Raw genomic sequence first — 11,784 nt, 5'->3', positions numbered from 1 at the left:
AGCAACTGATCAAAAAAATTCTCAAAGAATTCATCACGACGATGTTAGTCCACGAAGTAATACGTTGACACTGATCTCGAACAAAGTGCGCAGATCAAAACATGAGGAAGCTCAGCCGGGCTCTTCTGACGAAAAGCCAAGAAATCCGAACTCGCCATTCATCCTTTGGTCCCGACGCGTCACCGAAAATGCAACTCATGGCACATGTTCTCTATTTGTTTTCTTTTCAATTGGCTGTAGAGTTTCAGGTATTATTTCAAACGCCAGTGATGTTTACAAAACTTCGGGGGACGAGACCTAGACAGGAGAAGTGTTTGATGGCGATATCACTGCCGGTGACGGCGTTAACCAGTTACACGTTTCTGTGGGCAGATTTGTACACTCGCAAAACGGCCACACATTCTCGTTACACCGACAAGGACGCTTGGAACGCAACGCTTCTGGGGAGTCGGCATGACGAAAAGGTTACTGACTCTAGTAGCTTACTGGCATGCGGCAGTCCTTTTGATTTCCATGAATACAGGTACGAATTTGGGAAGCATTGATATTTTTCTGGGAGCATTCAGTGTGAGCTAAAGAACAGCTTTTGACTTCAAATGTCTTTGTGTGCCAGTTACCCTCTATTGGGCACCACGTCGACGGTTCAAAAATTCAAGGCGACTACTTGGTGATTTGAAAGACTTTCACTAGGAGCAGTACTTAATTCTATTAAGTTCAGTTCCAGATTCTAGTCTCGCTCTCTTGTATCACAAACTGAATCTACAAACATACCTCTAGAGTGATACTGGCCTAGATGTGTTCGATGCGGAGCGGCATTTATTTCTTCTCCCTCTAGAGATCGCGGTTAGACGAGTAGGAGCGAACGTCCTTTATGAAGTGAAAACGCGTATATACTCCCTCCGGTGGCGCAGCAAAGGCATACGAACGTGCCTCGTGAGTGGAAAAGTCACAGAGAAGTAAACGATGCCCGTGGGCGCTCGCGACAAAGGGAAATCCGTCACGGCTGGCGCGTTCATAAACGGCATTACTTTTTCGACTCACGACACGAGATAGGGAAACTCGAGAGAGGTTACGCACATGTGTCTGCCTTCGGTGGCTAGTCAAACAATAACTGTAAACAACGAAGCATTCTCCCTCTGGAACGGACCTGGCGGTTCTCGACACTCCACGCGGGTATGTATTCCTTGACCCTCGTTTGAGGAATAAGCATCACAGTACATAGCGCGCGCGAACCTTCCAAGCGAGGCCATACCTCTACATCTTTATGGGCAAAAGGCGCTGCGATTTGTCCTTCAGAGGCGAATTCTCTGGCTTGATGGCAAGATCGAATAGTTTGCCTGCATTGGCTACGCGAGGACAAGCTAGCGTGACTCGGCAGTTGAGGAACTTGCAGCGCAGAACTTGCAAGCGTTCTTCAGCGTCGCGACGTTCAGCAGTTAACGGCGATCCCTCCTGCATGCTACATCTCTTGATGTGTCACGAGCTCTGTCATTGAGCTGCGAATGCAAACTGTAGCAGCTGAGTGAGAGAGCCTCGTACTCAGAGGGCAGCCTTGGAGGTCATCGCTGCTCGTTATTTAGGTGGTCTGTGTTTTGGATCAAACCCGTGAATTGGCTGTTTGCTCTGCCGAGGACAGGACAGCCATTTGGAGGTTTCAGCGTCATCCGAAACAATCCTTTTGCAGCCGAGTGCTTTCGCATACGATCGGTCGTGTGTGTGCACCGATGTTACGGTGAAAAACGGTTCTTGCGTGTGCGTATGTTCGCTTGTATTCGATGCGATCTTGCCAGTCAAACAAGAGCTCGCCTTTCGTTGAGTTTTTCAATCTTTTCAAATTTGAAGATGAAACACTCTCATTTAGCGTGAGACCCGCTAACTATACGTGACTGTTTCCAACACTGTGCAAACTCCGCAAGAGCATTCTTCAGATACTCTGCATGCTTGATTCACAGCCCAGCTGCACACGTCGGTGTTTCCAGCGAGTCACTAACCCCTGATAATATGCTGCCGCTCTAGAACTGCATACACCTTTAGAAAACGATCTGCCCTCAAGCGTAGCGATAAACAGACTTGCGCGTATTTTGCCACCAAAGACCAGTGTTCGATAACCACTCTCGATTAAAAAGAACACCCAGGTCCGGCAGAGCAGAAGGGCTACTAGGTATGCACGTTGGCTCTCCTACAGGCACACGGTGACACTGCATTTCTCCACTTCGGCCTCTTATTTCTTTGTGCCGTCTTCTACTGAGTCCTCTGCCTCTCTCGTTTGTATATTCTTCTTCTGCTTCCCTATTCAACACTAACTTCGAATCTTGGTGCACTAAGTCTCTCAGATGCCGTCACTGACACCAGGGAGGAACGAGCTCAAGACGCAAAAAGAGACGTGGAACCAGCCAAAAGCGACTTAAACACTACATTAACGAACGATCAGGATGCTGGTGCTTGGAGGAGTCCTGACAGGTCGAGATCACGCTTCAAAAGTAAGGGACTGAAGTTCTCAGCATTTAAAAAGCATATAGCATGGACTTCACGGTGTCCTGCACCTGCTACGACGAAATCCAAAGTTCTTGTCGCCACCCTAAAACCGCGAAGCACGCGCTTTCCCGCACCGTTTGACGGTTTGCACCTCCTTGACTCATCAATTTACGCAGAACGGTAGTTTCTTCAGACTGAAGTCAGCTTCTTTTAGGTCACATGGCAAAGTGAGGGTAGAGAAAAATGTGTGCATGTTCTCCATCAAATTCAAGGGTGTTCTTTCATGGGGTTCGCGCAAAACGGACGCGCTTCCCCTCCACATCACAAGTCGTCTTCATCGTCATCGTCGACAACGACTTCAAGCGCCTCGCCCTCTGGCCGCCCGGGGACTCCGCGCATGCGACGAAAAACGCGCTCAAAGTCGCCGAAAGAGAGCCGACCGTCTCCAGTGCGATCTGCTTCTCGGACCATCAAGTCGACGTCCTCAGAACTCAAAGAGCTTCCCACGGCCTTCGCTGCGCGCGCGACGTCTGCAGCTGTCACATAGCCTGCGAAACAAGAAGTCGAGAAAGAGAACGCGCGTGAGCACCCGCGAAGGGAAAGACATGCATATATGCGCATGAGCACAAGTAGATACGAATGCATGCGCATCTACATAGATGCATACGCAGCTCTGGAAACGACGCGAGCGAAGGAGCAGAGGAGACCAGAGAAGCGATGAAGCGAGACGTTAAGGGCAACACCGAAAGGACGCTCGGAGTGAAGAGCGGCTCCCGAAAACGTCTGCTGGAAGGTGGGCCTCATACAAAACCGTTTCGTGCAGACGCCTCAGTCCGTGAGCCTTTTCAAAAGACAAGAGGTCGTCAGGCAGACCGAGACACACGAGCTGTCAAAAAGCGACTGGCAAGGAAAACGCACCTTTCTGGTCGGTGTCAAAGAGTCGAAAAATCTCGCGGAGTTCCTCCGTCGAGCTGCGTTGCGGCCAAGTCCCGACGCAGAGCTCGAGGAAACCATTGAAGTCCACGGAAAGAGAAGAAGAGGAAGAAGGAGAAGAGGAGGAAGAAGATCCTATCGGAGACGTGGAGCCACCCGATACGCGAAGCAGACTGTCGATCTGCGCCCAGACACGCAAAACAGCGACAGAAACAGAAGCTAGGTTTTGAGGTTTTCTGTCAGGTCCATGCGCGTTTCAAAAATCGTAGCACCGCTGCGAAGCGAGGGAGGCCGCGTTGCACAGGGGGGTAAAGAGCCATGGGCTTCGCGTCTGAAGGAGTAGCCGAGTATCAACGGAGAAGCACTGGTGAACGCACTCATTTTCAGTGTCGGTGGAATCACAAAAGAACTCGCAATGCAAGAACGAGACAGTCGCAGAGCTGCAGCCGAGCGCGCGCGATGACCCCTGGACTCCGTTTGCCCCTCCATCGAACCGAAGTCCCAAAAAAAACTCACAGACTGAGGTGTCTACACGAAACAGTTTTGCATGTCATTCTTTCTACCACCTCATAAGAGGCCGAAACGCCATTTACAATACGACACAAATACGTCAACAAGAGGTCTCGTCAGCCTCTGGGTCACCACCGTTTATCCGGCTCCGACCTCGTACATGACTGCCAAGGTGGATCTACGATTCTCTTCTTCGCAGAACGCCGTTGCTTCCGACGTCCGCGCAACCGTCGCTCTCTCGCAGCATCCCCGTTTCACACCTGGCTCTGAACGCGAGCTTCGCCGGTTGGGAGGAAGCCTTCCTAAGTCTCGCTGTGGGCGTTCTCTGGACTCTGCAGGTTAGGATGAGTTGCAGGAATTTTCGTGTCTCACCATGAAGTCGTCTACTTTTAATCCGAGCGCTCTGCATGCAGCCTTCAACTCGCGCCTGTCGAGGCGGCCGTCGCCGTCGCGGTCGAACAGAGCAAAGGCTCTCTGGATGTCGCGTCTCCTCTCGCCTGCCTCTGCGCCGGACGCACTCGCAGCTCTCTTGTCTTGCATGTTGGGCTGGCCAGAAACAGACGCGAGACGAGAAGCAGAGAGAGACGAAGGACCAGCGAGAGCAACACCCGGATCCTCGCCAGGCGCTCGCACTCCCGGCGCATGCGCTCGGTGCTGCTCTGAGACTGCGGGTGGACCCGCCATGCCACCGCCGTCGCACAGGAAGGCAAAAACGGAGGGGCAGACAGGAGGGCAATCCAGCAACAGAGAAGTGTGGACAGGAAGGAAAGAACAGAAAAAGCGGGATTTAGCGAAAGCAAGGGAAAGTGAAGAGTGTGTGAACGGTGGGTGCAGGCGATCTGACAGACAGACGGCAGAGCGTTCGTCAGAGATTTCTCGGCAGCGGCATCTTGACAACACTCAGAAGAAGTGACTCGTGAAACGCGAAGAATGTGTCTTGGCGACTGAAGCAAACGAACACAGATCTGCCTCTTTTTCCATTTCCGAATTCCCCTGTCTTCTGGGCGCATGCACATCCCGGCTGCTGACGCAGGAACGAAAGATTCGTCAAAACCCAAACTGCCCCTTCGCCTGCACACTTTCGCTGCGTTCAGAGTTAAATCTACAGACTCAGAAACTGGATTAGAAAACTGAGAGGCAAGCGTCTTCTCGGTCTTTCTCAGGCGAACACACACACTTTTCAGGTGCATGCAGTGCAGCATCACTTTAAGACGCGAATTCGCGACTTTTCTTCCTCGGTCGTCTCGGCATTGAGGCTGGCAAGAACCTGGCTTGCGCAGACTGTTTCTCTTTCTCCTCTGTAGCTTCTCCTGTTGTTAAAAAGGCCCAGCATGCAGCCAGACAGCGTCCAGAAGGAAAGCCTTTTCACCACCGCAAAAGCGCAGGGGGGGGGGGCCTGCGCAGAGTTCTTGGCCAGTCAACCCGCGCGTGCTTTTCTTTGACGACTTCTTCCGTCGAAGAACGGTCAAAGAACGTCATTGCATCTTTTCCTTCAGTTTCTCTCTTCCTCTCATTGTCTCGCGTCCTGTCTTTGTCTTTTTTTGTGGCCGTTTTCTACTTGTCCGAGTGTCGCACATCTCCGCTATTCGCGTCCGGCAGAGAGTCCCCATCCACCGGCCGAGAGCGGAAGTTTCTTTGCCGCCTGCTCATCCAACTGTTTTTCTCCGGATCTAGTTCAGTGTAAACGGGGAAGAAGGCTCTCAGAAAAGGAAGGTGCTCTCTTTCTGATGTCGTTCCGTGTGCAAATCGAGGCATGGATGAAAAACAGGCCAAACAAGGCTAGGTTTCAGGCAAGCGACCCGTCTTTTAAAACGAACGTGGAAACCTGATCGGATTGGCCCATTCACCACCCGGCAGTCCGGTCCGTCTAGGGCGCTCGAAAGGCTCGAGATCGTCGGGCGTCGACTCCCGCGAAGTCGACAGCCGGGAAGAGAATCGTTTCGCCGAGACATCCAGAGAAATCGCGTGACTTTTTTATGCAGCTGTCCTGACCCGCATATGAAATCTCCGCAGAAACTCGACATGCGCTTGCCTCTTTCACAATGGCGAGTCGGTCTCACGCAGCGTACTGGGGCCAAGTGGCTCGTGTAAGAATGAAAGCCGAGAGACGAGGGCAGGCAAAAACACATACGCCCCTTTTTTCGAAAAACTCTGCAGACCTGTGTCCAGAGACCGTCTCTGGAGCCTGTGCTCTCCACCAGAACGTTTGCAAAGATGACGGCATTCTCGAGTTCCTAGGAACGGAAGCCATCAGAGAGTCTGCTTCTGTGCTTGGAGGGTCGCCATCTCTCGGCCGGACTTGGGCCTTGTCGTCACCGCCGCCCTCCCCCGTATCCGTGACATCTTCCTTCTTCGTCGGACGCTCTCCATTCTCTTCCTCCTCAGCTTCATCTGCCGTCTCGCGTTCTCGCCTTACCTCTCGTTCTTCTTCCTCCCTCCCCTCTCCCCCGTCGTCTTCTGAGCCTCCTTCTGAGTCTCCTTCTGAGTCTCGTTCCACACCGTTGTCTGAGTCGTTGTCCAGCTCTTCCGCGTCTCCAGCTGTCGCCTGTGTCTCCTCTGTCTCCTCGAGGTGTGGGGAAGGAGCCCCGCTTCTCTCTCGTTCTCCTTCTCGCTCCCTGCGTCTGGCGAGCCAGCTCCAGACTTCGCGTTCTCCACATCGGCGCCTCTCTGCTGACTGCAACCTGGCTGGCCTTCAGGATGGTAGTCGCGAAGGCGATGCAGGGATCGAAAAAACGGTTTCCGGCGCGTTTGCGGCCTCGCGTTTGCCGCCGTCCTGGACTTGCGACTGTGAGGATCGTCTCTCCGAGACACACACACTCGCAGCTGATTTGGGAGGCGTCCTTCGCGACCTCTACCGCTTGCGTGCTTCCATCTTTGCGCGCGCCTCCTGTGCCGTTCGTCATCGCTGTGGCTCTGGGCCTTCTCAGCGAGAAGCGATCTTCTGCTGTCTCCTTCACCACTCGCAAGAGCTCACGAGTCTCCTCCGTCGACTCCGCTCGGAACTCCTCAAGTCGCGGGACTTCTTCGCGGCTTCGACGGCGGCGTCTTGTTCGCCACTGGACCTGCCTCACCCTCGACCCCTGGCTTATGATGCTTCACCTTTAGATTCTTACGGACCTCATCGCCTCGTGTCTCCTTCATCGTCCTTTTCTTCCTCTTCCTCTCTATCCTCTCTGTCTCCCGCCACGATGTTCTCTTCCGCTCTTTCACCGTCGTCGTCCTCTCTCTCTTCTGTTTCCTCTCCCTTGGAACCTTCGTCGCGTTTTCCTTCTTCCTTTGAGTCTTTCGAGTCTTTCCCCGAGGCGTCCTGCCGCTCGCCGGCTTCCCTAGACACTCCTGATCTGCAGGGGACGCGTGGATACGAGGCGAGTGCGAACTCTCCGTTCAGGCCGCGGCAACTGTGGAGTTTTCTGGGTCGCGTCGGATCGATTTTGACGACTCTAGGGAAGTCGCTCCCCTTGCCGCCTTCAGTCGACCTCGGCAAACCTCGCGTAGCTCCAACAGAGTTCGAGGAGCACCTGCGGCGTCTCCTCTCCAGCATCTCCCATGTCCTCCCGGCCGTCGAAAGATCCCCTCAGGACGGGACCCAGAGGACCGACAGTTCTAGCGAAAAGAAAGCGAACGCCCCCGGAAGCAGAGAGACGCCGCAGCTTGCGTCCGAACGTTTCCCCTCGCGCTTACGACAAAAAGCCACAGCGCGGGAAAAAGAAGAAAGCCTTTCACTCCACGCAGGTCGAGCAGAACCTCAGATTTCTGGAGTCTCCAAAATCGACCTCAGCGCCTGTCCTCTCACCCAGGATCTCCAGAACCTCCTCCATGCATACGCGTTCGCTGCAACCGCGGCTCTCGCGACAGCGGCGACTCTTCCTGCTCGCGACGCCGCTGATGAATGGATCATCGCCTCTCTCCACAGCGCCGCCTGGTGTCTTCGCCTCTTTCCCTGCTTCCCGCCGGCTTCCGCGTCTCCTGCCGGTGGTGCGCCATTTGCATGTTCTGGAGGGTGGTCTGCTGGAGGCGTCTCGCGCAGTTCTTTGCCGCTCTTCCTGGCCTCTTCGCTGTCGAGCGCCGTCCAGAGTTTCGCCTCGACAGCGCAGGAGAACCTCCCTGCCCTCGCTGCTGCCGCACAGACGCGCATCCATCGCCTGAGAGAGGCCGCGCTCCTGGACCTCGTCTGGTCTGTGACGAGCCTCAAAGAGGTGCTCTGCATGCACGGAGGTGCCGGGATAGCTTTCGAGTCGCAGGCAGGGCTGGCAGCGCCGAGTGGAGAGACCTTTGACTCATGGGAGAGTGCAAGGCGATTCCCTGACCAAGCCGAGGAAGCTGTTGTTACGCCTGTGTTTCGCGGGGGTGCTTCGCCGTACGTGGAGAAGGCAATTTCACCCGAGCCTGCCTTCTCACCTGACGTCTTCCTGGAAGCCATAGCCGAGCGGACTGCGGACATCTCTGAGGGCAGATCGCACGCGCTGCCCGTTGCCCTGCTCCGAGCTGCCTGCATCTTTTCTTCCTTTCCACCTTCTCTCTTTGTTCGTTTCTCTCGAATGATTCTGAACCTAGGCTGGGACGCGCATCCAAGCGAGCCAGTCCTCTCAGAAAGTACTCCTTCCTCCGGTTCTTCTCTTGCTTCTACGTATCCTGTTTCCTCATCTTGCTCACCCTCTTCCTCTGCGTCGGCTTCCTCATCTTCAGCTGCGTCTGCGGCTCATGTTTCCTCGTCTTTGCCTTCTGTTTCTGTCTCTCCTGCCTCTCCGATGCCATCTAGAGCTGCCCCGTCACCCGGGTGTCGAGTTTCACCTACGAGGCATGCAGACGTGCAGGAGACATTCCTGGCAGCCTCTTCACCAGCGGCTCTCTCTGCGTTGTTGTGGGCCTACGCTCGGTTCCTCACTTCTTCCAGCTTCACTCGCGAGACGTCGGAGTCTTCTCCTAATGCTCTTCGGAACCACTCCTCCCGGCTTCACAGAGCTGCGTTCTACGCCGTTCTTGAGCACGCCTTCGAGAGTCTCCGGCGACAGCCTGGGTGGGCCTGTAAGGCTGGCGTCTCGCAGCAACTTCCGGCCTCGCGTTTCCACGGGAAGCGGCGCGGGCAGGAGTTGGAGACAGAGGGAAGAGACAAGGCGAGGACAGGGAAAGAGGCTTGGGAGAACCGGTCCATCTGCACGAGCTGCTGGGCGGCGAGTCGCGTATTGGAGGTCACGCCCGTTTCCGAGCATGCAAATCGCCTTCTGACTCTCGCGTTTCTCCAAGAGAGCCTCCGCTTCTGTCTGCGGCCGGCTTCGGAGGAGCGGCTTTCTGCCTCAGTTGCGGGGGTCCCTGGCGGCTCCTTTTCGCTTCTCGGCGGACCATTTCTGGACTTGATGAACCTGCTCGAGGCGAGCTACCGGTGCCGGGTGCTTTCTCTGCCTCTGCTCGACTTTGTGGTCGCGGGACTCGCACGCAAAGAGGCGGCGTCGATGTCGGTGCGTACTCACCCCGAGCCAAAGTACTTGTCTGTGGGCGAAGAAAACGGGAAGCCGAAGCGAGATGGATTCACCTCTCGGGAGGTCTGGGCCGGCGTCGCCTTGTTTGTCATGCTCGCTCGTCTCTCCACTTTTGCCTCCGAGCAGCTCATGGAGGCTGTTGCCAGACAAGGCTCTTGGTGCACGCAGTCCAGTTCTGGTCTAGGCCCGGCTGTCGCTGCGGCCATCGCCGGGCGTCAGCCTGTCTCCAGCAACGCTTCGCGTGAGTCTTCGTGGGGTGGCTGGCGCGCGGCGCCTTCCACTGCAGGCGAGACTGACGAGAATACGAGCAAAGAACACAAAAGGAGTGGCGAGATGTCACTGTTTGCGGGGCATCCGAACGCGGCCGCCCTCAGTGGGAGCAGACCTGCGGACGCGTTGTGTTTTCAGGGGAAAACGGCTTTTCAAGGGACCCCTGACGACGCGGAAACAGCTGAGCGCGCCGTGGCGAAGCTTGCTGAAGGCCGCCGAGTGCTGGTGTGCACTCTGTCGAGGCATTTCCACGAGGTTCGTGACAGCGAGGTCTCCAACTTGCTCTGGGCACTGGTCATGACACTGCGCAGTGGTGAGGCAAAAGATGGCTTCGCTGTCCCGAAAGGAAACGAGACCTCGAGGCAAGTGCTCGCGTTCGACCGGGAAGACGGGAGAGGCCCATGCACCGCACTCGAAGGCGATGAGACACCAGGAGCTCACAGAGTCAACGCGCAGGCCGGTCGGCCGGGAGATCTCGGCCTCCTGCCTGACAAGAGCGACGAAGGAAAGTTGCTGGAGCAAATTCTGGCGCGCATGCATGCGCCGACCTTCGCCTGTCCGCCTGCGCACATCTCGCGAGTCGCCTGGGCGCTGACGCGGCCGGAACTGGTGGAATTTGTGGAGAAAGAAGGCATTCCTCAGCCCATCGTCAGTGAGATTCTGGACAAGCTTCTGGCACGTGTGTTGACCGCGAGGCCGGCGGGAGCGCGAAGGATGAGAGAACGCGAGAGACGGACGGGGCCTCATAGGGTTGCGGGGACGGGAAGACTCGCGGAGACGCCGAACGAAGCGTGGGTGCCAGGCCCTCTCGTCTCCCTTTTGGGGGTCGAGCGTCTGTGCACCATCCTTGTGTCTTATCCGTCTTTCCAACGTTCAAATGAGAATGTAAAGAACCGATTCGTGGGTGCTGCGCTCGACGAGCTCTTCGACCTTTTCTCCGCGATCGAGGCATGCCCAGGAATTGCGAAGGCGCCTCTGACATCCGCGAAGAGCTGCCAGGCATCCCCCCAGGGTTCGGGGCTTCAGGGGCGCGTGTCTGGTCCGTCTAATTCCCCAGTTGCCCTGTCTCGGCTTATAGACGAAGCGCTCAAAATGGAGACTCTCGCTGGCGTCGTCTGGGCCTTGAATGTCCTCAATCGACGGCATTCGCTCCTCGTCGCCCTCGTGACTGACCATGTAACCTCCCGGCTGCTCCAGCACAGTCGGTGCCAGTGGGGGGACGCAGCGGGTGACGAGGAGACAGGAAGCGGCAGTGTGAACGAGAAGACACGGAGCGCACCTATCCATATGGCGGAAGAAGTGGAGAACGCCATTTCCCTCGCGAAGGCAGGAGGCCCGAGCGTTGGGGCGCCGTCCGAGCCTCAGTGTGGCGGTGTCTCTGCGTCGCATCTTCAGGGAGATGGCAGCGGGAAGGATAGGGAAACGCTGCAGAGGCAAGGCAGGGAACCGCTCGGGGGCGAGAGAGACACAGCGGCGGCAGGCGAAGATGGTGCAAACTATGCAGATAATTCTGCGTCTCTGCCCACTGGTGTCTCCCTTATTTCATCCCCCTCCAGTTCCCCTACCACCCTTGCTCGTTTTCCGCGGCTTCTCATGACGTTTCTCACTGCCTGTTCAAAACTTCGCTGTGAGTTGCCTACATCGTTTTTCGATGCATGTTCGCGGTACATGGCAGGTCTCACGGCTTTCGTCGTCGAAGAAGTTTCTCTTCATGCCGATGCTTCCTTAGACTCGTTGCCGACTGGACCCTCTGCGTCGTCTTCGTCTCTGCCGGTCGAAGGCGCTTGCTGCAACTCGGAGAAAAGAGAGCAGCTTCTGCCGACTTCGGTGCGAGAAGCAATAAAAACCAAAGATGTATGCGCTGCACTGAAAGCTCAAGAAATCATGGCGAAAGCAGGCTGGCCATTGTGGACATGCGCCAATCTGCTGTCGGCCTGGACAGCCTGTGGATGCAGAGACGCTCGCCTTCTGCAGCCGTTCACACGTCTCCTCTCTCTCGCGCTTCTCGGGAAGGCCGACCTCTGCGCGGAGATCGAAGGCCCAAAGTGTGGGGCGCCTGGGGACGGCCAGAGGCGGGCGGGGGACGAGACGACGCCTCTGGGCGTGGACGTAGCTTGCC

At 56.0% G+C, this 11,784-nt stretch overlaps 3 protein-coding genes across 3 annotated transcripts; 2 read left to right on the top strand and 1 right to left on the bottom strand.

The window, feature by feature from the left end:
* Window positions 1–101: 101 nt before the first annotated feature.
* Window positions 102–1,495, top strand: TGME49_220145 (hypothetical protein; the record flags this gene model as incomplete). Its single annotated transcript, XM_018779873.1, has 2 exons — window positions 102–523; window positions 1,297–1,495. The coding sequence occupies 2 exons, from the start codon at window positions 102–104 to the stop codon at window positions 1,493–1,495; spliced, it is 621 nt and encodes a 206-aa protein (XP_018637825.1).
* A 940-nt stretch (window positions 1,496–2,435) lies between these two features.
* TGME49_220140 (EF hand domain-containing protein) lies at window positions 2,436–5,025 on the bottom strand. The gene is made up of 3 exons (XM_002371498.2): window positions 4,291–5,025; window positions 3,394–3,589; window positions 2,436–3,023 (listed from the first exon to the last, which is right to left on the bottom strand). The coding sequence occupies exons 1-3, from the start codon at window positions 4,600–4,602 to the stop codon at window positions 2,797–2,799; spliced, it is 735 nt and encodes a 244-aa protein (XP_002371539.1). The 5' UTR covers window positions 4,603–5,025; the 3' UTR covers window positions 2,436–2,796.
* A 282-nt stretch (window positions 5,026–5,307) lies between these two features.
* On the top strand, window positions 5,308–11,778 carry TGME49_220132 (hypothetical protein; the record flags this gene model as incomplete). Its single annotated transcript, XM_018779872.1, has 2 exons — window positions 5,308–11,492; window positions 11,608–11,778. The coding sequence occupies exons 1-2, from the start codon at window positions 5,961–5,963 to the stop codon at window positions 11,776–11,778; spliced, it is 5,703 nt and encodes a 1,900-aa protein (XP_018637824.1). The 5' UTR covers window positions 5,308–5,960.
* Between the last annotated feature and the right edge of the window lie 6 nt (window positions 11,779–11,784).

The sequence above is a fragment of the Toxoplasma gondii genome, chromosome V (genome assembly GCF_000006565.2).
Source record: "Toxoplasma gondii ME49 chromosome V, whole genome shotgun sequence".
In the NCBI taxonomy this organism is placed as follows: domain Eukaryota; phylum Apicomplexa; class Conoidasida; order Eucoccidiorida; family Sarcocystidae; genus Toxoplasma; species Toxoplasma gondii.
The sequence above is the reverse complement of the archived record's forward strand: the minus strand, read 5'-3'. Positions and strand labels throughout refer to the sequence as shown.

Bases quoted from the DNA above. Each gene is read 5' to 3' on its own strand.
- TGME49_220140 (XM_002371498.2), bottom strand. From the start codon at position 4,602: ATGGCGGGTCCACCCGCAGTCTCAGAGCAGCACCGAGCGCATGCGCCG. The intron at 3,590-4,290 runs GTGAGACACGAA...GTCTGGGCGCAG, and splicing joins TAAAAGTAGACGACTTCATG to ATCGACAGTCTGCTTCGCGT. The intron at 3,024-3,393 runs GTGCGTTTTCCT...CTTGTTTCGCAG, and splicing joins CTTTGACACCGACCAGAAAG to GCTATGTGACAGCTGCAGAC.